A 21,256-nucleotide genomic window follows, 5' to 3' on the forward strand; every position below is an offset into this window, starting at 1 on the left:
TGAATTTTGAACAAAATTTGTAAAATTCCGGCCCAATCAAAGTAGAACAAATTTCATTCAAATTTTATCAAATTTTAGTCAAATTTTTTCAAAAATTTAAATTTCCAACCTGAATTTCGAAGATCGAGTAGATATCCGAATGCGGATTCGTATTCGAACTATCCGATTCGTATTCGTATTCGAAGATATCCGGATCCGTATTCGTATTCGGATTAAAATGTGGTAAATCGTACTATCCGAATTCGATTCCATGCGTATCCGATCCGTTTCCATCCCTACTCATGTCTGCACTCTGCAGTAGCTGCTGTTCTGTTTCTTTCTGTTGTACGAACATCGGGAGAACTGTTTCTCTATTTGAAATGATGATCTATAAATAATATTATATGCTCCAATTAGTGCCTTACAGGTGGAGCAACTATGATCCAATGCTCATGCAAAAGAGGGCAAAATTCGAATAGACCTGTGCTCAAATACAGCGTGCATGGAGCACACTCTATAGAGGAAAAACTAGACTAAACCAAACCATTAACCACAGACGAGACCAACCTGTGTGTTAATTATTCTGACAGCATGTGAAGCAACATGTCGTTCCAGGCATCGACGGGACCGGGCAGGCACCAGTGGATGCAGTCGTTGTACAGCACCCGCTTCTCGTCCGGCCAGTGCCCGTACCGGCTGGGGTGGCCGTCCGGCCGCATCAGCATCGCGGCCGTGGGGTCCATGAGCACCATGTCCAGGCCCCTCACCGCCGCCGCCTCCCTGAACTCCTCTAGCTGCGACGTGTAGAAGTCCAGCTCCACCCCTTCCATTGGCGTCGTCTCGTTGGCCCGGTACGGCCGCGTGCGCCGGCAGTCCCCGCCGGCGTTGTACGGCCCGCCCTCGAAGTGCGACATCGGCGACAGCGTCCGCACGATCACCTTGCCCCGGAACCTGACGCCGCTGAGCGCCCGAAGCGCCGTCCGGAACGCCATCCGGTGCGAGTACCGGTTGGTGAGGCTGCTGGTGAAGTTTAGCTGGACGTACATGCCGCCGATGAGCTGCCCGCGCTCGTAGAAGTAGGACTGCCGCGTGAACCAGTTGGCCGCCGAGAGGAGCACGTAGTCGAACCGGGACGCGACGGAGAGCCACTTCTCCTCGGGCTCGTCCAGGTAGAGCCTGTACGCGCCGGGGCTGTCCGCGACCTCCTCCGCCCTCACCAGGAACGGCGACCAGAGGATGTAGATGGTGAAGTTGTAGCCGTCATAGTAGAGGATCTTGTCCGGGTGATGCTTCCCCGTCCCCGCCAGGTCCCTGGGCGTCGCCACCTGCCATCCATCCATGCGCGCGTCGCCTTGCGTGAGCCTTCCAACTTCCATGCGCAAGACTAGGAAACGACTGAAGCAAAAGGGAAATCACACGTGCGCACGCACCTTGGACAAGAGACAGAGCAGGGACTGCATGTGGTTCCTGGCCAGCGAGTCGCCGACGAACGCGAGCGTCTTGTTCCCGACGACCTGGAGGAACTTGTGCGGGTCGAACCGCGGGAGGTCGCACCCGTCCGGCTTCCACCGCCACATGAGGAACTCCAGGTCCGGTCGCCCGTAGTACATGCAGTTCTGGTGGTCCTGGATGTAGGAGCACGTCTCGTTGGTGTACTGCGGCGAGTCCGGGTCCGGCACCCACTCGCCCCGGAAGATGTCGCACTTGGATACCGGCGCCGGCGCGAAGTAGTAGGAGTGGCTGAGGGAGGGGAGGTCGGAGTAGCTGATCCTCAGGTACGGAAGGTTGGTGAAGCAGGAGACGATGACGACCGCCGAGAGGAAGATGGCGGCCGCGGGTCCGAAGAGGAGCTTGAGGCACAGAGCCATGGCTGCTCACCTCGAGCTAGCTCCAGTACACATGCGAGTGTGAGTGTGCAGTCAGTGGCATTTGGGAGTTGCTTAATACAGATTCAACTTTCAACACCGGATCGAGGTCACAAAGAATTTCATAATTTGGTACTACTCGCAAATAGGGGTGCAAGGGAACCTTCAGATCGATCAGTCACGTGCATGGCAACAGTAGTATATGGCAGACTCTCAGGGCTCTCGCGCGGTGTAGCATTGGTCTTGTAGGACCAAGACTTCGTTTTCTAAGTAGTAATTGAACTCCTTTCGAGAGCTGATACCCCACAATACCGACGCTAATCCTACTCTCCTAGTATTTTCTAATGCACCGAGTACCGTTTTGGCGTCAGTGTTATTAATGTCCAAATGGGAAACAGTAATCTAAGCTTTGAATTCAAGTAACAGTGTTATGTTACTCGAACTGCATGCATTTCTTTTTTGAGACAAGATCGAGAAGACTCGCACTACGTTTCTAGAAGCTACTTATGTAGATCAGATTCACCCATATCAGAATTCAGAACTTCAGGGAAAGAAAATACAAGGCATTGCTCGTCGGCGCCGATCGATCTAAGAACCTCATAGTCCACACAAAACTCTGGCAAGATCGCAAGGGGAAAAAAGGGGATCAACGTTTAAGGTCAACGATAATAAGGTCCGGTGAATAACAACGCTTGTTTAATCTTACCGAGGAGTTGAACTTGACAATGGAGGAGCAGCGTTTGCGGTGGAGAGTTGAGACTCACGTTGAGGAACGTTAATTTTAGCCCTTCGAGGAATCTGTTTTCAGCTATCAAGGCGGTACGGCATAGCCAGCTGCAATATAGTTTTCATATTCATCCAAAAAAATCGGTTACCATCTGTTGCTTTGATTCGTACTGTGTTCACCGCACCAGCCACTAGCTGTTAACAGTTCAGAGTTAGACTCGTTTGATACATTTTCAATCCAGAAAGGCAATGCAGCTGATAGGACATGTTCTTCTTAGTGTTGATGTACTGAGCACCTCGTTTATAATCCGTAGCATCATACGTAAGGCGTTCAACAACAGAAATAACTATTGCACTTTCGCGGCAACGAACGACCGATTTACAAGCAAGGATAACTAACCCGGCGAGCAGCACATAAAAAACCCAGTCTGACACTACGGCGACAGATCTTCGTCAGCAAATCGCACCCAAGATGGAGCCCGTTAGGGCACGGTCAGCCAGCGGCTTGTCTTTGGTCATCGAGATCAAGAACCAGTAGCAGCAGTAGGAGGAGGAAGAAGGAGGAACATGCTAAGTAGAAAATTAGTAGATGCATATTGATATTTGATCGATTATTTTTATGTTTCAATCGGCCATGACCGTCTCATATTTAAAGGACGGCAGGTCTTAGCCGTACAAGATTACGATTCATAATCCAAACTAAACAAGATTTACAGATATGATTCGGCTATAACACATGAGTTCAAACTTTCTATAACTAACTTATCTTTCCTATTCAACCACGTAAATTCATATATACCCACTCGAGTATATTTTATTGCAGTTCGACCTTCTTCGTTTCGACTACGTTAAACATCTGTCTATATCGCCTGCTTATAGTCATGGCTACCGTTTATCTGATCAGAGGTACTGTTCATCTAATTGGAAGTATTGTTCATCTGAAGGTACTGTTTATCTAATCGAAAATACTATTTATCTGATCTAATTGAATATACATATCGCTGCAATAACCACTATAGATAGTGAATCTTATCATGAAGACTTAGATAGTACCTGTGCTTCACAGCCAATCTCGGCTTGAGTGACCTGCTAGTAGGCGCCGTGGTTACCCCTTGTAATCACGGCAGAGAAGGAGAAGAGAGAGAGAGGGCACAGGGAGGGCACCAGAGGGAAGACAGATCAGAATTCAGAAGAGAGGGCAGAGAGAAGCAGCCGAGAGGGAGGTAGAGATGAGAGAGCAGCAAGATGATTTCTTTATTGATCTCTTCGGCCAGAGGGGCCTCTCCTATATGTAGTCGGCTAGATAAGATCCCAGCGGGTTCACAATATCTCCCTAATATCTATCTATATCTCTAATTTAAACTGAATCTATCTCTAACCCTTTATCTCTAATTTAAATAAATATACTCTATCTCTTATTCTAATTTAAAAATAATTTAATCCCTAGCCGACTGGATATGCCTCTAGTGCTGGTGCTGGACTCTCCCCTTGGCGCTGCTAGCCTCCTTTGTTGCGCCGGCTATAAACCTTGCCGGTCATAACAGCATCATTCCCATCAAGAAATTGTATGGTAAACGATACCGCACGACTTTTTACTAGATTCAGTGTAATCAATCGCCCATGTTAATTTTCACATACCTTTTATAAATGTTCTATATCCAACAAGTTGGAGGTGATACCAAAGCAAAGCTAATGCAACTGTTTGTTCTGTCAGAAAAAAACTTCTGCATCTTATAACTCTGTGGATCTTGATCGCAACTTAGCTGCATTAGTCTCAAGATATGTACTAGAGATAGATGTGGACTGCAGGAATCAGTTACTTTTTATGTGGCTCTTCGCAAGATTAAGTATTTCCAAATTCCAAAGCCAAGCACGACATATCATCTGTTAAACTCCCTGGCGGGGTTGGCACTCAGACGTGCATGAGCTGATGAGCGATAGCGTTTTTCCTTTTTTTCCCCCCCGATAAAAAAACAGTAGGACAGCATCCTACTGTGCATATGTTAAATAAAAAAAGAGTAGGTAAAAAAAACAGAAAATAAAATGGAAAATAGGTTATATAAAGAGCTTTTTTACGGTGATCCATACTACTAAAGGTAGAAGATAATATAAATTTAATCCGACGATTTACATACTTGGATATTTTTGGTAATTATGATAATTTTGTTAAAATTACCCATCATGCCATTAAAGGTTAGGACAGTAATTTGCCGATCCAATAGAAAAGAAAGTATTGCATCGGCCTCCCGCTCCCGCCGCCCCCTCGCCCACGGCCGCTCCGCTCCCGCTCCCGCTCTCGTCGCCCCTCCGCACGGCGCCCCCGCGCTACCGTGGTAGGCATTGTCGACGCGCCAGCCCCGCCCCTCCTGCTCCTTCTCCCGCATCCGCCGCCGTCGCGCTAGCCCCGCCCCTCCCGCTCCCGCATCCGCCACCCAATTGCCCCCTCCTGCTCCCACATCCGCCGCTGACGCTCCAGCCACGCCCCTTCCGCTTTTGCTCCGCCGCCTGATGCATCTAGGGGTCTTTCCCTCCGACCGGAGCCGCAGCGACTAAACGACGCAAGCCCCCCTGTGGCCAGTGATGTCGCGTCTCCCACGCGACTTTCTTGGCCGTAGCGTGTACGCGTGCAAGGGGCAGGGTGGCGAGGGCGCTCGTGACCGATATCTAAAGCGAGGGCGGAGGTGTGCGAGGACTCCGTCCTGGGCCTACACGTCGAAGCCTCCGCCGCCAAGGCTATCCGCACCAACCCTAACTTGAACCCGGTCATCGCCAAGGTTACCCAAGGTTAGAACCATGCTGCCTTTTCACTTTCTTCATGATGCATGCATGTATTTCGTCTTCTCGATTTGCCTTAAATTCGTCTACAGACGATTTCAAAATCACTTGGTGGTGGTGGTGGCGGTGTGAGTAGAAGCAAATCATTACTGGTCTACGTTTGGTGATTGTTTTTATTACTAAAATGATGGCTGGAGGGAGTACTACACCATCTAATAAGCTTCAATAGTTAGTAACTGCTTGCTAGCCAACTTCACCAAATCATCTCCAGCATATATTTTGATGCCAGATATGTTGCGTGAAAATTTATAATTTCTGAATTTTATTATGAGATTTGGTGCACCCTACTTATGAAGGAATTGGAAGCCTAGCCACTTAGTTGCTTTTAGGGCCCTTAGTCCCCACTCGTGTGTTTAACTGGTAATTGGTATGGTCAATGTGTTATTTCCACATATTCGGCTGTTTATTGAACTGCGGAGGATGTTTCTATTAATATTATGTACTATGCTTTATTTTTCCTATTGGACAAATACGGTTACACAATGCAATTACCGCCATTTGTATAAAATTAAACTGCATTCATGTTTCAGGCCATTGTTGATGCATTAGTCGTATAATGTGTATATTAAAATCTTATGTCACGAGTTTAATAACATGGTTGCATTTGTTCTTAAATAACATATTAGCGTAATGGGTGGCAAAGAGCACGTTAGCTTGGAGGAAGTGGAAGAATATAGAATGGTGGTAAACAAGACTTTTTGCAGCGAGGAGGATGGCTATGAGTTTTATAATTCATATGCAAAAGTGAAAGGGTTTGGTGTTAGAATGGGCAAGACGAGGAAGAAAGGAAGAAAGGTGATATGGAGGGGATTATTGTGCTAGTGTGAAGGATATAGGTCCACTGAACACTTTGAAAAGTCTGTTCAAGTAAGGGAGCCACGGCCACTCACCCGTTGTGGATGCGAGGCTAGGCTTGACATTCAGCTAAATGAAGAGAGTGGCATGTGGTTCGTTACGGATTTTAAGGATTCACATTGTCATGAACTTGCTAAGCCTGGTGAGGCTTTTGTCTTGCGGTCTCACCGGGGCCTAAGTGAAGCACAGAAAGCAGAGGCCATTGAGCTGAGAATCGGCGGCCTTTGTACCTGTCAGATAATGGATGCCATGGAGAAGAACCACGGCGGTTTTGAGAAGACTGGGTTTCTAGCTCGAGACCTGTACAATTTCTTTGCAAGGAAGAAGAAAAAGGTTGAAGGTAGTGACACTGACTTTGTTCTGAATTATATGAGGGAGAAGCAAGCAGAAGACTCAGAGTATTTCTTCAAATACACCCAGGACGCTCAAGGGCGGCTGGAAAATATATTTTGGGCGGATTCGCAATCTCAGATTGATTATGATTCCTTTGGTGATGTTATGGTCTTTGACAGCACGTACCGCGTGAACCGGTACAACCTTCCTTTTGTTCCCTTCATTGGAGTTAACCATCACCAAAGTACGGTTGTATTTGTGTGCGGTATCATTTCGAATGAGAGTGTGTCATCGTATGTGTGGTTGCTTGATACTTTTTTGGAGGCGATAAACCAGAAGCATCCAAAGTCACTGATCACTGATGGGGACGCCTCAATGGCAAGGGCGATTGAGATGGTTATGCCCGGGGCAGATCACCATCTGTGCAGTTGGCATATAGAACAAAATATTGTGAAGTACCTCAAGGGTGAAAAGCTTAAGGAGTTCAAAAAATTCATTTACCATTCAATGGAGGTTGCTGAGTTCGAGAGGCAATGAGTAGATTTCAAGGAGAGCCACAAAATAACTGAAAATGACATATGGATATGGAAGATGTATGAACTCAGGAACAAGTGGTCCGCCGCACACACGAATGGGAGACACTTCCTAGGCATGCATAGTAACCAACAAAGCGAGAGCTTGAACTCTAGGCTTCACAAGCATTTAGACCGGACTATGTCGCTTGTTGATCTGGTCGAGCATTATGAGTTATGTTTGTCGCGCATTCACAGGAATGAGGCTGAGCTTGATGCAAAAGCTTCGTTGTCCGTCCCATTCACTAGGATAACTACGGACATATATGAGAAAAGGGCTGCTCGTATCTACACGCCGACGATATTCAGGAAGGTTAGGGTGCAGATTAGGAAGCTACCTGAATGGGAGGTTAAAGAGGTGACGATGGTAGACGGAGTTGTGAGTTATCAAGTCGCATCCATAGGTAACAGTGAGAACAACTTTGATGTCAGTTGTACTTTTGATGGCTCAATGATGATGACAGCTAGCTGCCCTTGCTGGATGATAGAGTGTGAAGCCATTCCATGCCCACAAATATTTGCTGTTATGCGATCTGTGGGTCTGGACACCATTCCTACTTGCTGTGTTCAAAATAGGTGGACAATTGTAGCGAAGCTCGCATTCGTCTCGAATAGATGTAGCAATACCCATGTGTTGTCAGAACAGATGGACCGTTTCCATAACCTCCGTAACCCTAGTCACTGTAAAAGGATGGGCTGACCTCAACTAACCCTAGTCGCCGTCAAATGGATGGGCCAGATTGGTTCTCGGCCAGTCTATACATTGAACACATGACTTTGCACGATATAACTTCAATGCCATTTCTTTTTTTCCCCATAAATACCCTTATACTATCTATACTCCTCACATATACTACCCATACTACCTTTAAATAATAGGTATTATTCTAACAAATCTGGACCATTTGATCCAAAAAAAATGTATAGCCCACGTTCCTTTGTGACCACCGTAAAAATTTTCTATATAAAATTGTCTAGCCATGTTTGAGTTGCTAAGGAGACTGTTGAGTTTGCGATATGGACAGCCAAGGCAAATTCTTTTCTGAAAGTTTTTTCCCTATCTTGTATACTCGGCTGAACGCCATTGAAAACCATGTTGTTACGACTTTCAAGTGATCCAGGATTCCAGATACTCCACGCTCCCAAGATGATTATCTCCATATAGCATTCCACGTTCAGCTTCTATTTCATGTCACAATGCATTTTGTACTGATACTCGCCTAACTGTATGAGGGCATATTTTACCCAACATTGCTGTCCAAAGGAGCAATCAAAGAAGAGGCGTTCTAAGTTCTTCAGTTCCTTGGAGATAGCAGACACAGTTATATGAATGCAGGTGATAGTTCTTACGGTTCAATAGGTTCCCTGTGTTTAGACGATCTTAGGAGCAACCAGAAGAAGATTTTGTCTCTTTTGACAGGCATTTTTCCACAACCATCTGTAGGTGATTGGCACTTGAATTTGACCCGTTGAAAGCTTGTACAATTTAATTGATGAATATTTTTGTCCAGGTTTCCTTGTCATCAATGTATGGCAATTCTACCCGAACTTCTTAAGGCCCTATTTAGCACAGATTCTAGCTTAGCTTCTTAAAAAAAGCGATTGTGCTCCCAAATAGCTCGCTTTTGGGTGGCTTCTCCCAGCAGCGCTTCTCTCCGTTGCACTAGAAGCGAGAAGCGGCCCAGCACCCACTTCTCCCACAACCCACCGCTTTTGTGGAATGGTAAAATGAAACTGCCCCTCTAGTTTAGAGAAAATTTCCCACATTGCCATTTCTATACCTCTATCGGCCGGGAACAAATTCCATAGGATCCTATCTAAAAAGACCCTCGTGAGACCCTATGCATGCTATCCATCCTATGATTCAATGGTTGAGCTGAGAAGGAGAGAGAGGGAATAGATACGTGTCATCGCAGGAGACAAGATCCTATAAAATTTGCTTACCCTATTAGCCCGAGCGCTCCCTCCACACGCACACCCCGACTCGCATTTCATTAGAGCTCTGGCAATTAGGGTTTGGCCCCCTGCCCTCATTTTCTTGACTGTGTCATCCTCCCTCTCCGCCGCCCCTCTCCCCTCTCCGTCACCCCTCAAGTCTTGTGCTCGAGGTCGAGGAGGACCCACGCCATGTGGTGCCACAACAGAGCCTGCAGCACGAATCCAAGCAACAAACCATACGACGTTGCTTGGTCACCCATCCTCCTGCGCGCGAGGTAAGCCCGGCCCTCAAATCTCGTGCTTAGATTTGTGCATCAAGTTGTTGACTGACGGAGTTTCATGCTCAGATTTGTGCCTGGTCTTGTGCTCAGATTTGTGCCAGGTCGCCGCAGCCCACAGCCCCATTGTACCAAGTCATCCATGCCGCTAACAAGGTGAGGTCTTGTGCTTAGATTTATCCATTCCAGTATCGAGCAAACTTCCAGTATGTTTGTTTGATTCGAGGGGTTTTCTATTCACGCGATGATGCCAACTTGTTTATATCAATTTCTTTTTCTGTTAAAATAAAATCAGCCTTTTGTCCCTTATAGAAAGAAACACCACGAATTCCATTTTATTTTGGGCACTTTCCTTATACTGTCATGGATTGGGAATTCAGAAAACTTATGCTTGCATAAATAGCACCTAAAACTACGTTCACACTTGTGAATTTGGGAGAGTTTATGGTCTCGAAAATTTGGTTCTTGGCTTCTTGCCATATGTATTTTCAGTGAATTCTTGCACAGTGGACAATCAGCTCCCATTAGAAATCCTGTGAAGTTTCTGTGTTCCAAATGGGGCATGTTGGTGTATGGGTAAAACCATAATCCATTATGGTATCTGATCGAGCAAACTTGCAGTACAATGGTGCCCTTTATCCAGCACACTAACAGATGGTGCTTGAAGATATCTGATAGAAACTGTAGTGCTATGAGAATCTCACTTTTCATACCTTGGATGAAGTTGTCTATTCTTTAGAATAAAGAAAGCTGATTTTCTAGCATCCATCTGTGTGGATAATTGTACATCTTAAAATATTCTATTAAGGGTGCAATAACTAGAGAAGTCTTGTCCCTTCTACTATACATGCTATTTACTATTTCATATAACATTTTGCTGCAGTGCTCATACGAATATCAAGGCTACATAGTGGTCAATTGGTCATGAATTCATAACTCAGTTCCATCCTTAGGTAGTTTGTTCTGGGCTGATATTGCTCACGATAACCGCTTCCATGATTTGTTTTGGGCTGATATTGCTCTCTTGGCTCAAATTTTAAGCAAAAAACATTGCATCTGCTATCTTTTGAACTGTAGTAGTAAAACTCTGTTTAGCTCATATCAAATAGAACGTAAAGAAGTAATATATCATAGCTCTAACACCATTTGCAAAGCAACAACAAATAGTAATAGCATGGAGCATATGTACCCTATAGAATTTCTCAACAGCTTGAAGTTCCCTAGGATCCCAAACCACGAGCTGAAGCTAAAAGTTGGCTTGTCAGTTGTGAGGAACGGTGATGTCCTAAAAGGAGGGTGAATTAGGACACTTAGAAACTAAAATCTCCAAAAATTTCACAAGATAAATCTATCTCAATTTCTATCTAAATATGCTCTAGATTTATTTAGTGTGTCTACTCTACCGCTCAAGATAATTGTAATATATTATAACAAGGTAAATTACAAGTATATAAATACGAAAATGTAAATAGAGTAGAAAGACAAATTTGACATAAGAGATTTTTATCTCGTGTTATCGATGGTATGAATGTCACTCATAGTCCACATTAGAGCTCTACTAAGAATATGCTCCTGGTCGACACCAGGTCATGACTCTTGAGCCATTAAGATAAGGTCTCAAGCCAGATGAGCCACCAAGGTAAGGTCTCACCACTATTCTCTCTTCCAGTCACTTGTCGTTGTGATCACTTCAGAGCTTGAGTCACTAAGGCAAGGGTCTCCGCGTCCCTATACATGTGTCTTGTCGCTATTTCACACCAAGTCGAAGAGTAAACAAGCTTGCATGCGAGTCACCAAGACTCCAATCTGCCGACATACCTCTTGATATAAAGTTGGATCACTCCTTGATCCACTTTCTTGGTTGGAGCACATAGCAACATTTCTCTCTAGGTCTAATAGCACTAATTACTCTATAATAGTGTGCTAAATTATCTTGGATGATCACTTTAAGCACTTTAATAGCTTAGATGTCTTCTCAAGTATCTATGAGATTCTCTAGACTCCAGCAGCATGCCACACCTTCAAAAGATTGAGTGGAGGGGTATTTATAGCCTCAAACCCACCAACTAGTTATTTTCCCAACGACTCAGAAAAGCTATTAACACTGGATGATCCGGTGAGAACAATAATACTAACACCGGATCATCCGGTGAGTACAAACTCAGAAACTAGCCGTTTGAACTCCACTCAATGCCTCTGTCAATACCGAACACTCCGGTGTACTTTCAAATCCATCACCGGATCTTTCGGTAAATTATCTTGAGTTATCCGAGCCTTTGCAGCATCTTTGTGTAAAATGCTCCTGTGCATTCATCCAATGTTCGTTCCATTCACACCGGATCATCCGGTGAGTTAAACATTCTCTTCTTTTCCCTAGAAATACTCCGGTGCAACTATCTCTGTGATCACCAAACTATCCATTGAGTTGATCTTCATTCTTCAGCACTTAGAATCGTCTCTGCAAGAAATACTTTGGTGCTTTATACCCTTCATCACTGGACTATCTGGTGCGATCCTCAGTCTTCTCCCCCTTTGTCAGAAATACTCTGGTGAGTTCAACACACAGAGCACCGGACCATCCGGTGGGTTGATCTTCAGTCTTTTGCACTTGCATTTTTCTCTGCAGAAAATACTCTGATGTTACCCAGTGCAGATCACCGGACCATTTGTGGGTTGATCTTCAGTTTTCTGCACTTCCATTCTTCTCTGCAGGAAATACTCTGGTGTTACCCAATGCAGATCACCGAACTATCCAGTAAGATCATTGGCCTTCTCCCTCTTTATCAGAAACACTCTGGTGGTCTCATATTCTATTCACTGGACTATCCGGTGAGGCTATCAGCATTTAGACACAATATTTCGATGAGTGCAAACTTCTCTACATCAGACCATCCTATGATGTAAATCTTCTTGGAATTTTTCTAATTTAATGAAATTTTGTATCGGTTTCGGTGGCTTTTTGATGTATTGCATCCATGAGACCTACTAACATATATTCTTGACAAATATGTTAGTTTCAATAACTATATTTTTATTAATCACCAAAATCACAATTATGATCAAATAGGATTATTTTCGCTACACCGGTGATGCTCCTTCGAAACATTAACCAGTCAGTAGGTTTATGGAATTGAACGAGAGTGAAAATCACTTAACATGGAAATAAATACATCGAGACAAAAATAATTACATGAACATATGTGGACGATAAAGTATACATACTCAAATCATTATGTCATTGAGCGATTCTAAGTGGTCGTTCGTGCTGAAAAGAATGCAATATCTTCTATCCAGCTGCTTCACAATGAGCATCAATAAGAGCAAGGGTCAATCGCTTAACAAGGTCGGACTTTATTTGCCTAAATAAATATTCTGCCATCAATGATTATACATGGCGTTATCTGAGGTCACAAACAGAAAATGGCTGAATGTGCTAATCAACGACTCAGAATGTCCAAGTGAAGATAAAGACAAAAACATTTTATATAAAGAGATCTTCTAATTAATTTTCCAATATAGGTTTTGTAAACATAGATATGGGATGTTAAAGATGATCCTTTTCTGAAATATCATTTCAAACACATACATCACATGCAAAGAATCATATTAGTTCACTGCGTATATTATCATTTAGACATTCGAATACATTACCACCAGAATATCCATGCCTTTTTTGAGTAAAAACAAGACATGTACGATGCTAATGTGATTTCAACACCATCTGTTATGTCTATACTTCACTCACTACTATAAACTGCAACAACAAAAACTTGGCCTACATACTTTTTGCTAACTCGCAATTTTTCAATCTGTGGGACAATTCATTGAACAAGTTGCATACGCTCACCTTAACAAAATAAAACAACAGCAAATTCGTTTCTTATGCTGCTCCAATAAGAATTTCACAAATAAAAAAATATTTACGAATTGAAATCAACGGTTCAGCTCATACCAAATCAATTGCATCCATTCGGATTTCAACTGGAGGAAGATATCTCGCTGCTTGACCACCATGCGTTGTGATTGCCTTCTCGGCCACCTGCATCGGTGCACTCCACCTGGGTGACTCCGTCCTCAAGGTGGAACCCAGAATCGGCAACCTCACCTCGCGTCATGGTGCTCGAGCCCTCCTCCTCCCCCCCTCTGCGGCCGCTACTCCTCTCCTCACCTCCTGCAGCGATTGAACAGTCCACGCCCGCCGCTCCTGTGCCCCACCGCGGAGCCAGAACTCACCGCGCATGTTGTCTTCCCAGAAGCCACGCTGTCCAACGCTCCAAGCTCTTCATCTTTGTGTGAGATAGTGGTCGAGAGAATCGTAAGGTGGCATTGTGGCAACGAAGGTGAGGGGCACGGAGAGGAAAGAAGTAGGCAGAAAAGCAAGCGAGGTGTGAGTAACACGGAGAGGAACGAGTTGTGACTTGTGAGTACCATGTCTCTATTTTTTTTTTTTTTGGTGAAGTCATTCTGATCGGTAAAAGAGAAAACCACTCCGAACTTGGCCAGATTTGTGCACTGGATTGGGCCTAGCTACAAATGATCTGCACATGGAAGTTGGAACTCCTGATAGATTTTTTGTTCTTATTTTTTAATCCTCATAGTTTCGGCAACAAACAAACATTTACGAAACGGATAGCTTACCGAATAGGATACAATTAATTTTTTTTGGATTTCCTCACAGTTTCGGTGAGAAACAAAAATTTACGGATCAGACAGCTTGACGAACAGGATACAATACATATTTCTTCGATCTACCTGTATAAATATTGCTACGCACGGTGCACAAGGCTTCTCAGAATTGAAACTCAGCGCTAGCCGCTAGGTGAAATATACAAGTTATAAAATATTTCAGAATGGAAACCACGATTAATGACAGCGACAAAGCAACATCAACGAAGCCATGGATCAACATGACAGGTCGCAGGAGCCGGCTAGGCTATGCAGAATGCGGTCACAGCAGCAGTAGGCAAGTAATGGCAGGTATATTTGAAAGAAACAGAAATTTGAAGTTAGATCGCCACTTAAGCACTTACTTATTTTATACTCTATAAAAATATTGTGATCTATTTGATGAAGTATGACATATTTCTACTAATTTGCTAAAAAGATACTTTAACGAGTCTAGCCGTTCTATTTGCACAGGTAACCTTCCTAGTTTCACAAAAGAAAATAAAAAAAATGGCGTCATATTGAAGAACATCAGATGCAACCAGACAATGTTTAGCGTTGATGAAACATACAGTGAGCGCGATCAATAGCTTAAGGAGAGTACACAAGATCAGATTGGATTCTCAGAGGTGAACTGGGACGGGATTTCCGGAAGGTTGCAACTCTCATGGAATCTGAGTTTTCTCGCCAGTTTCAACCTCAGCTATATCAGAACTCTGAAGGTTCATGTGATGATCTTGCAAGTGTGTCCATACTGTTGGTGCTAAGCCAGATAGGCCTATTATCTTTTCGAATTTCTTGGGCCTAAGCCCAAAGCGACCTCAGATTCACACCTAGCTGCCCAAACAAAGCCCGATGGTTTCATATGATAGGCCCAGAACGATGCGTTCTGAGCCAACGGTGGTGGTAGAGTTTATTGGGGGTGATGCGTTCTCAAGGCTCAGAGCTTGTGCTGGTCACACCACCACCGAGGCGGCGCCCACTCTCAAACGCACCTTCGGACGTTGAAGAGGTGTCCTTGCCTCGATGTAGTAAGCGGGTGGCTGCGCAGAGGTTGCGCGTGTACAACCTTGTAACCCAGGTGCAAAACATGTTGATGAGGAGCTTCTGCATCACCTCCGAATGCAGCTATATTGGCCGTGTATGAACGGTTGTTTAATGCACCTTTGTCGGCCTCGCACCAGGTGGCGATTCGTAAGCTTTTCCCTGGCAGTACATGAGGGGTTCGCTAGGGCTGTTGGTGCAGGCTGGTGTAGCTTGAAGTCGGTGGTCGTTTGCAGTAGCCTGTCGCTGTTTTGTTTCCATGGATTGTGTAAACATCCTAGTGTGGAACGTCCGTGGCCTTAATGCCCGGGTGCGTCGTGACACAGTTCGCAAAATCACCGATTAGGAGCGTGTTTCCCTGCTTTGCTTGCAGGAGATAAAGCTAAATGTAATTGATGATATGACTATGTTGGGAATGCTAGGAAGTGCTTTTGACTATTGTTCTTGCCGGCTGTAAATACTCAGGGTGGAATTATTGTCGCGTGGCGCACAGATAAATGGGTGGTTTCACATATCACTGCCAAGGTTCATTCGCTTACTATCAAAGTGTCCTTGGCGGGAGGGTCGTCTTGGTGGCTCACTTCAGTATACAGTCCTCAAAGGGAGCACGAGAAGGTCGCCTTCCTGCAAGAGCTCCGTGATTTGAGGCAAGGTTGCATTGGGACATGGATGGTCTGCGACGACTTCAACATGATATATAAGGCTGAGGACAAAAGCAACGGTGTCTTGCATCAACGCTCCATGGGTTGCTTCCGATGCTTCCTCGATGACTTGGAACTCAAAGAGCTCCACCTTCATGGTCGCCTTTTTTCATGGAGCAACGAGTGTGCTCACCCAACCCTCGAACGTATTGATCTTGTGTTTGTCTCCCTGGACTGGGAAGATGAGTTCCCTGATCATCGACTGCGGGGCCTCTTGTCGGATTGCTCCGATCATGCTCCAATCATGTTGCATACAAATATGTACTCAGCTTTCAAGAACCACTTTCGGTTCGAGTCCATCTAGCCGTGGTACCTCAGGTACTTAGATGCAGTTCGTGAGGCATGGCATTGCCAGTTTGAGGACGCTGATGCTTTTCGCGTTTTGGATTGCAAATTGCATAACACCGCCAAGGCACTCAAATGGTGGAGTCAGCGTTTCGTCGGTAGCGTGCGCTTGCAATTAGCTGTTGCCAAGGAAGTTGTTTATCACCTGGATCTTGCTATGGACAGGCGCCTGCTCTCTACTAATGAGCACGATCTGCGGAAGAACTTAAAATGTAAATGTTTAGGCCTAGCTTCATTGGCGCGCACCATCGTGAGGTAGCGTTGTGTGTTCTGTTCCTGGCCGAAGGGGATGCAAATACGAGGTTTTTTTCACCTCCAGGCTTGTCACCGACGACACAAGAATTACATTGAGTCCCTACAGGTCAATGGACCGACTGTTGTGAATGAGGATGAGAAAGCCAATGCAGTGTTCGCCTACTTCAGTGATGCTCTGGGTACTCATATGACGCGTTCGTTGGCACACAAGTTCGGAGCCCTGTCCATTCCAACTCTTGAACTCGCTAGCATCGATGTTTGCTTTTCGGAGGATGAAATTTGGAGGACCGTCCAGGAGATCCAGGCTAAGAAAGCTCCGGGCCCCGATGGGTTTACAAGCATGTTTTACAAGATGGCATGGGAGGTGATTAAGGAGGACATCATCCGTGCCCTCAACGTGCTTTGGTTGCTTGATGGAAGGAGCTTCAATCTCGTCAATGAGTCACTCATGATTTTTCTTAGGAAGAAGAAAGAAGCTCAGGGCATCTGGGACTATCGGCCAATCAGCCTAATACATAGCTTTAGCAAATTATTCACTAAGTCCCTGGCCTTGCGGTTCGCTCCGAAGATGCCTCAGCTTGTGTAGCCGAACCAATCCGCATTCATCAAGGGCCACCACATTCATGACAATTTCAGAGCCGTGCAGCTTGGTGCTAGGCTTCTGCACCAGAAAAAGCAGTCATGCATTTTGATGCGGTTTGACATTGCGAGAGCCTTCGATACAGTGTATTGGATCTTTCTATTTGACATACTTCGACACCTTGGCTTCTCTCGGCGGTGGATCAACTAGATTGCTATTTTACTTTCCACTGTGAGCACTAAGGTTCTTCTCAATGGGCGTCTGGGCCGACGGATTTGTTATGCCCGTGGACTGCGCCAGGGCGACCCTCTCCCGCCGCTCCTATTTGTGCTCGTAATGGAAGCACTCAACGCTCTGATCTCTAAGGCCAACAGCCTCCTGCTATTTAGAGACCTGCATGCTATGGAGATCAAGAACAGAGCCTCGCTTTACGTCAACGATTCGGTTATCTTTCCCTCACTATGCGAGCAAGATTTGGTGTTGCTCGGAGTTATCCTTGGTATGTTTGCTGCAGCTTCAGGCCTCCACACTAATTTGAGCAAGTGTCAGGCATCGCCAATTCGGTGCGGTCATGATGGTTTGGTGACCGTAACTCGTTTCTTCCCTTGCCAGGTCGTGGAATTCCCTGTGAGATACCTCGGAGTCCCCTTGTCGCTAAGGAAGCTACGCAAATGCGAGGTTCAACCTCTCATCGATGCCATTGCTGACAGACTTCCAACATGGAAAGCAAACCTCCTCACGACTGTTGGTTGTGTCCTCCTCACCAAAACTACCATCACGACCATTCCTATTTTCTTGTCCATCGCTTGATGTTTGCTGCCGTGGGCTTTGCAGGCAATTAACAAGCGTCGACGCGCTTTCGTTTGGCGTGGCTCAAGCTCTGTGAACGGTGGTCAGTGCCTGGGCTCCTGATCGAGTGTCTGTCGCCCACTTTCGCTTGGCGGTTTGGGGATCCTTGATCTCTCTTACATCGGGTTCGCGCTCCGCCTTCGCTGGGAGTGGCTTCGCCGAGTGGACAAGTCACGCACCTGGGTTTCCCTTCCATCCACTACCGAGCACGTTGTCAACACTATGTTTGACGCCTCCTTCATGGTCAATATCGGGAATGGCTCCAAGACCTTTTTTTTGGACTGACAAATGGTTGAATGGAGACTCAATCAGACGGAGGGCACCACACTTGTTCTAGGCGGTCGACAAACGCGCCACCTGCTCGTGCTCTATTGCAGAGGCATTGTGCAATCGCCGCTGGGTTCGTGATATAGCGGGCTCCCTCAGCGTCCCGGTTTTGGTCAATTTTCTGAATGTTTGGGATTCAGTCAAGCAGGTGGTTCTATCGGTTGCGCCTGACATGTTCATTTGGCAATGGACTAGTGGACATCAGTACTCTTCCTCGTCGGCATACAGGGCTTTTTTCCATTGGCAGATGAAACTTGCTGGAGAAAAGCAGCTATGGAAGACTAAAGAGTTGGTGAAATGCAAATTTTTCTTTTGGCTGGCTCTCCTTGGCTGTTGCTGGACGAATGACCGCTTGCAAAGACACAATCTCAGGAATGGCGGCCCTTGCTCCCTGTGTTCTCAGGCCAGTGAAACCATTTAGCACCTGCTCCTTGGTTGTGTTTATAGCCTTGAGGTAAGGTTCCATATTCTGAGGCTAGCTGGACTCCATCGTTTTGTTCCGAGGATGGACATGGCACCGGTTGACTGGTGGCTTTCAATGAATAAGCATCTTCTGAAAGAAACAAGGCGTGGCTTTGACTCCCTCTTCATTTTGGGATGTTGGTCCCTCTAGAAGGAAAGGAACAACTGAGTTTTCAATCGTTCAAGGGCATTGGCAGGTGATTTGAGCAGATCTATCTTATCGAACGCGCGTTTTTGGGTCCTGGCCAGCAACCGTAGCCTCATGGAGCTCCTAAGGCCACCTTGAGCTTCCTTCCTTTGCTTGTTTTTTTTTCTTTTCTTCTCTGTTTGTCATTTTTGTTGGACGTTGTCTAGTCCTCCTCATCTCGACTAAGGGTGTCGATCCGATCGCTTGTATTCGTTTCTCTCCTCTTAATGAAACAATATGCTTAGGCGCGTTCTTGGGCCCAACAAAAATCATATGCCCAATAACTCTGTTTTTACCTCTCAAAAAAGAAGAAGAAAAAAACTCTGTTTTGGTTGACACAGGTCATATGCTTAGGTGCTCGGCGACTAGTACTCTGCAGCCTACACTATAGAAGTACATGGAATTCCGTATGGATCACATGAAAATTCACAGTGCATCAGCACCTCTGGCCACAGCTAATCACACCCCTTGCATGCATGGCCTCCTTCGTAAGTTACTTCAGCCATGGAAAGGAACCATGCATGATGCAGCTGGAGTGAAGTCAAATGCCTGTAAAGCACTCCACCTCCATTCCCTCCTCTCCAAAACCTGCGCTGAAGTCTGAACTGCCCGTAAAAACCAGCCCATTTCCCTCCACATTCCCTCTCCTCTGCCGCCATTTCGCATTGCATTCCGTGCATGCGGCCATGCACGCCTAGCTAGCCAGCTCGCGCACGGCGTGATCGATGGCCCTGCTCACCTCCCTGCCGAGGCCCAGGAAGCAGAGGTGCCCCTCCCACACAATGCTCTCCCTGTCTCCGTCCCTGCTCTCCTTCCTCCTGCTCCTCCCCTTCCTCTCCCTCCTCCTCCTCCACCGCTCCTCCTTCCCGGGCTCCTCCTGCTCCCCGGCCCTAGCGCACCTGGCGGGAACCGTCTCCCGCTCGTCGCGCCCGGGCTCGGGAGGATTCACGGGCGACCTGCGCGACATCGAGTTCTCGTGGAACCACCTGCCGTTCTCCGCGTCGAGGCCGCCCCTGGCCAAGCTCAAGATCGCCGTGTTCTCCCGGAAGTGGCCCGTGGCCTCGGCGCCCGGCGGCATGGAGCGGCACGCGCACACGCTGCACACGGCGCTCGCCGCGCGGGGCCACCGCGTCCACGTGTTCACCTCCCCGCCGCCGCACACCGAGGCCGCGCCCTCGCCCTCCGCCATCGGGCCGCAGCTCCACTTCCTCGACGGCGAGCCGGGACAGTGGCGCTGCGACGAGGCGTGGAAGCTGTACGAGGCCGAGGGCGAGAACGACCCCTTCGACGTCATCCACTCCGAGAGCGTCGCCGTGTTCCACCGCTGGGCGCGCGGGATGGACAACCTGGTCGTGTCCTGGCACGGCATCTCGCTGGAGGCTCTGCACTCGGGCATATACCAGGACCTCGCCCGCGGCGAGGAGGAGCCCATGTCGCCGGCGTTGAACCAGACCCTGGGCCAGTCGGTGTACCGCGTGCTGTCCGAGGTGCGCTTCTTCCGCAGCTACGCGCACCAGGTGGCCATCAGTGACTCCACGGGGGAGATGCTGCGCGACGTGTACCAGATCCCCTCCCGCCGCGTGCACGTCATCCTCAACGGCGTGGACGAGGCGCAGTTCGAGCCGGACCCCGCACTCGGCCGCGCGTTCCGGGAGGAAGTCGGTGTCCCGAAAGGCGCCGACCTCGTGCTCGGCGTGTCGGGCCGACTGGTCAAGGACAAGGGCCACCCGCTGCTGTACGAGGCCTTCTCCAAGCTGGTGCTGCGCCACCCGAACGTGTACCTCCTCATCGCCGGCAAGGGCCCCTGGGAGAACCGGTACCTGGACCTGGGCCGCAACGCCAAGGTGCTGGGCGCCGTGCCTCCCGGGAGGCTCAAGGCGTTCTACAACGCGCTGGACGTGTTCGTGGACCCGACGCTGCGGCCGCAGGGGCTGGACCTGACGCTGATGGAGGCGATGCAGTGCGGGAAGCCGGTGGTGGCGACGCGGTTCCCGAGCATCAAGGGCAGCATCGTGGTGGACGACGAGTTCGGCTACATGTTCGCGCCCAACGTGGAGTCGCTGCTGGAGAGGCTGGAGGCCGTGGTGGCGGAGGGCGCGCGCCGCGCAGTGCAGCGGGGGCGCGCGTGCCGGGAGTACGCCAAGTCCATGTTCGCGGCCACCAAGATGGCGCTGGCGTACGAGAGGCTCTTCCTGTGCGTCAAGAACGAGACCTTCTGCGGCTACCCCGCCGAGTTAGATTAGTTTTCCTCATCACTGTCCATGCGTTTTCCTAATAATCATGAAATGCTATACGGTGCTTTCTCTCGTTTTTGCATTGAACTCCCAGCTATAGATATTTGGAGATGATTTCTTATGAATATAAATTGAACAAAATCTACGGAACTTTTTTTGTGAATCCAATACGAACTACTTGATGTACGTGGTAGGAGTTTGTCTCTTGGCACCTCGTTTTGGACCT

At 47.2% G+C, this 21,256-nt stretch overlaps 2 protein-coding genes across 2 annotated transcripts; one reads left to right on the forward strand and one right to left on the reverse strand.

Annotated features, from left to right (window-relative positions):
* Nucleotides 1–284: 284 nt before the first annotated feature.
* On the reverse strand, nucleotides 285–2,038 carry LOC133910011 (protein trichome birefringence-like 20). Its single transcript, XM_062352533.1, has 2 exons — nucleotides 1,410–2,038; nucleotides 285–1,304 (listed from the first exon to the last, which is right to left on the reverse strand). Exons 1-2 carry the CDS (start codon nucleotides 1,845–1,847, stop codon nucleotides 558–560), a joined length of 1,185 nt encoding a protein of 394 aa, XP_062208517.1. The 5' UTR covers nucleotides 1,848–2,038; the 3' UTR covers nucleotides 285–557.
* Nucleotides 2,039–19,264: 17,226 nt separating this feature from the next.
* Nucleotides 19,265–21,161, forward strand: LOC133910012 (uncharacterized). Its single transcript, XM_062352534.1, has one exon. The coding sequence runs from the start codon at nucleotides 19,522–19,524 to the stop codon at nucleotides 21,037–21,039; it is 1,518 nt and encodes a 505-aa protein (XP_062208518.1). The 5' UTR covers nucleotides 19,265–19,521; the 3' UTR covers nucleotides 21,040–21,161.
* The last annotated feature ends 95 nt before the right edge of the window (nucleotides 21,162–21,256 follow it).

Source organism: Phragmites australis, chromosome 2, assembly GCF_958298935.1.
Source record: "Phragmites australis chromosome 2, lpPhrAust1.1, whole genome shotgun sequence".
Lineage (NCBI taxonomy): Eukaryota > Viridiplantae > Streptophyta > Magnoliopsida > Poales > Poaceae > Phragmites > Phragmites australis.

Coding starts and splice junctions, on each gene's coding strand:
- LOC133910012 (XM_062352534.1), top strand. CDS start 19,522: ATGGCCCTGCTCACCTCCCTGCCGAGGCCCAGGAAGCAGAGGTGCCCC.
- LOC133910011 (XM_062352533.1), bottom strand. CDS start 1,847: ATGGCTCTGTGCCTCAAGCTCCTCTTCGGACCCGCGGCCGCCATCTTC. Junction 1,305..1,409: donor TGCTCTGTCTCTTGTCCAAG/GTGCGTGCGCAC, acceptor GATGGATGGCAG/GTGGCGACGCCCAGGGACCT.